This window comes from Microtus ochrogaster, chromosome 17 (genome assembly GCF_000317375.1).
Source record: "Microtus ochrogaster isolate Prairie Vole_2 chromosome 17, MicOch1.0, whole genome shotgun sequence".
Lineage (NCBI taxonomy): Eukaryota > Metazoa > Chordata > Mammalia > Rodentia > Cricetidae > Microtus > Microtus ochrogaster.
Window position 1 is genome coordinate 5,440,640 of NC_022019.1, and position 1,138 is coordinate 5,441,777.

The window sequence follows — 1,138 nt, forward strand, 5'->3', positions numbered from 1 at the left end:
TGGGTGTGCACCACCACTCCAGGGCAGATGCGCTGGGACCCTGGGTGTGCACCACCACTCCAGGGCAGATGCGCTGGGACCTTGGGTGTGCACCAACAATCCAGGGCAGATGCACTTGACTTGGCAAATATTTTGCATTTATAGCTGGCTGAACTCACAGATGTGGAGCTTGTGGGTAGGAGGCCAGCTATGGTGCAGTAAAAGCATCTGTCCTGTGTTCTTGTCAGGTGTGGCTTAGTTAGAGACTAACTTTCTTCTTCACGTATTTAACCGCCCTTATCACATGTGTGCTTTCTTTGCTTCCTTGTCTTCGGCCCTGGTCTCTAGGTGGCAGTGGGAGACATCGTGAAGGTCCTCAATGGGCAATATCTTCCAGCAGACATGGTCCTGTTCTCCTCCAGGTCAGCTGTGCCCGTGGGCACAGGTTTCGAAATGAATGTTAAGGACAATAAAGTACTAAATGAACTGCAGAAATCTTGATTCATCTGTTCTCTTCTAGCCCATGAGTTCCCCTCCCACAAGCCTGACCTCCTTTATGAGCTGAGCATCCCTAATGAACTATAGTTTCGGATTTGGGGAGCATTTTGGATTTCAGATGTTGAGATTTGAGGTGTTCAGTTGTTACGCAAGTCTATGCAAACATTTGCAAACCGGAAGCAGTGGAAGTCGGGAGAATATCTAGCCTCCAGCGTTTGGCTAAGTTAGGGATCCTCAGCCTGGAGCTTTGTCAACTGCCTTCCCTGTTGTGAGCCTTGGCTGGTGCTTTTTGGTTTGGCTTAGTTTTGTCCCCTCTTCATCTCATTAGGTTTTTAGAACCCCTTTGCTGGTATTCACAGCTTTAGCTCCCAGCCACTCTAGGGTAGTTCTCACTGGTCAAGACACGGATTAAAGGGACTGAGTGTTCAGTGACCCCAGGAGGCAGCATGGCTGAGACCTCAGCCCTTTCTTGGTCACTCCAGCCAGCTGTCTGTCTTCTAGCTCTTCAGCGTTTACTGGAACAACTGTTCTGGGAACCTGAGGCATTTTCTCAGCATAGACACAACCCGCAGGAGGCCCTGCTCTTCACTCTTGCCCCAAACAGTTGCTGATCTCTGGGTAGTGTTGTCCTAAAAACAGTCATCACCACACAGGGATGGGC

At 49.8% G+C, this 1,138-nt stretch overlaps 1 protein-coding gene across 1 annotated transcript in view; it reads left to right on the forward strand.

Moving 5' to 3' along the window:
• Positions 1-1,138, forward strand: part of Atp8a2 (ATPase phospholipid transporting 8A2) — a 568,947-nt gene that overhangs the window by 135,465 nt on the left and 432,344 nt on the right. Inside the window, exon 7 of the mRNA XM_026783162.1 lies at positions 328-401. Within this exon, the coding sequence (XP_026638963.1) occupies positions 328-401 (74 nt within the window). The remainder of the gene's footprint in view (positions 1-327; positions 402-1,138) is intronic.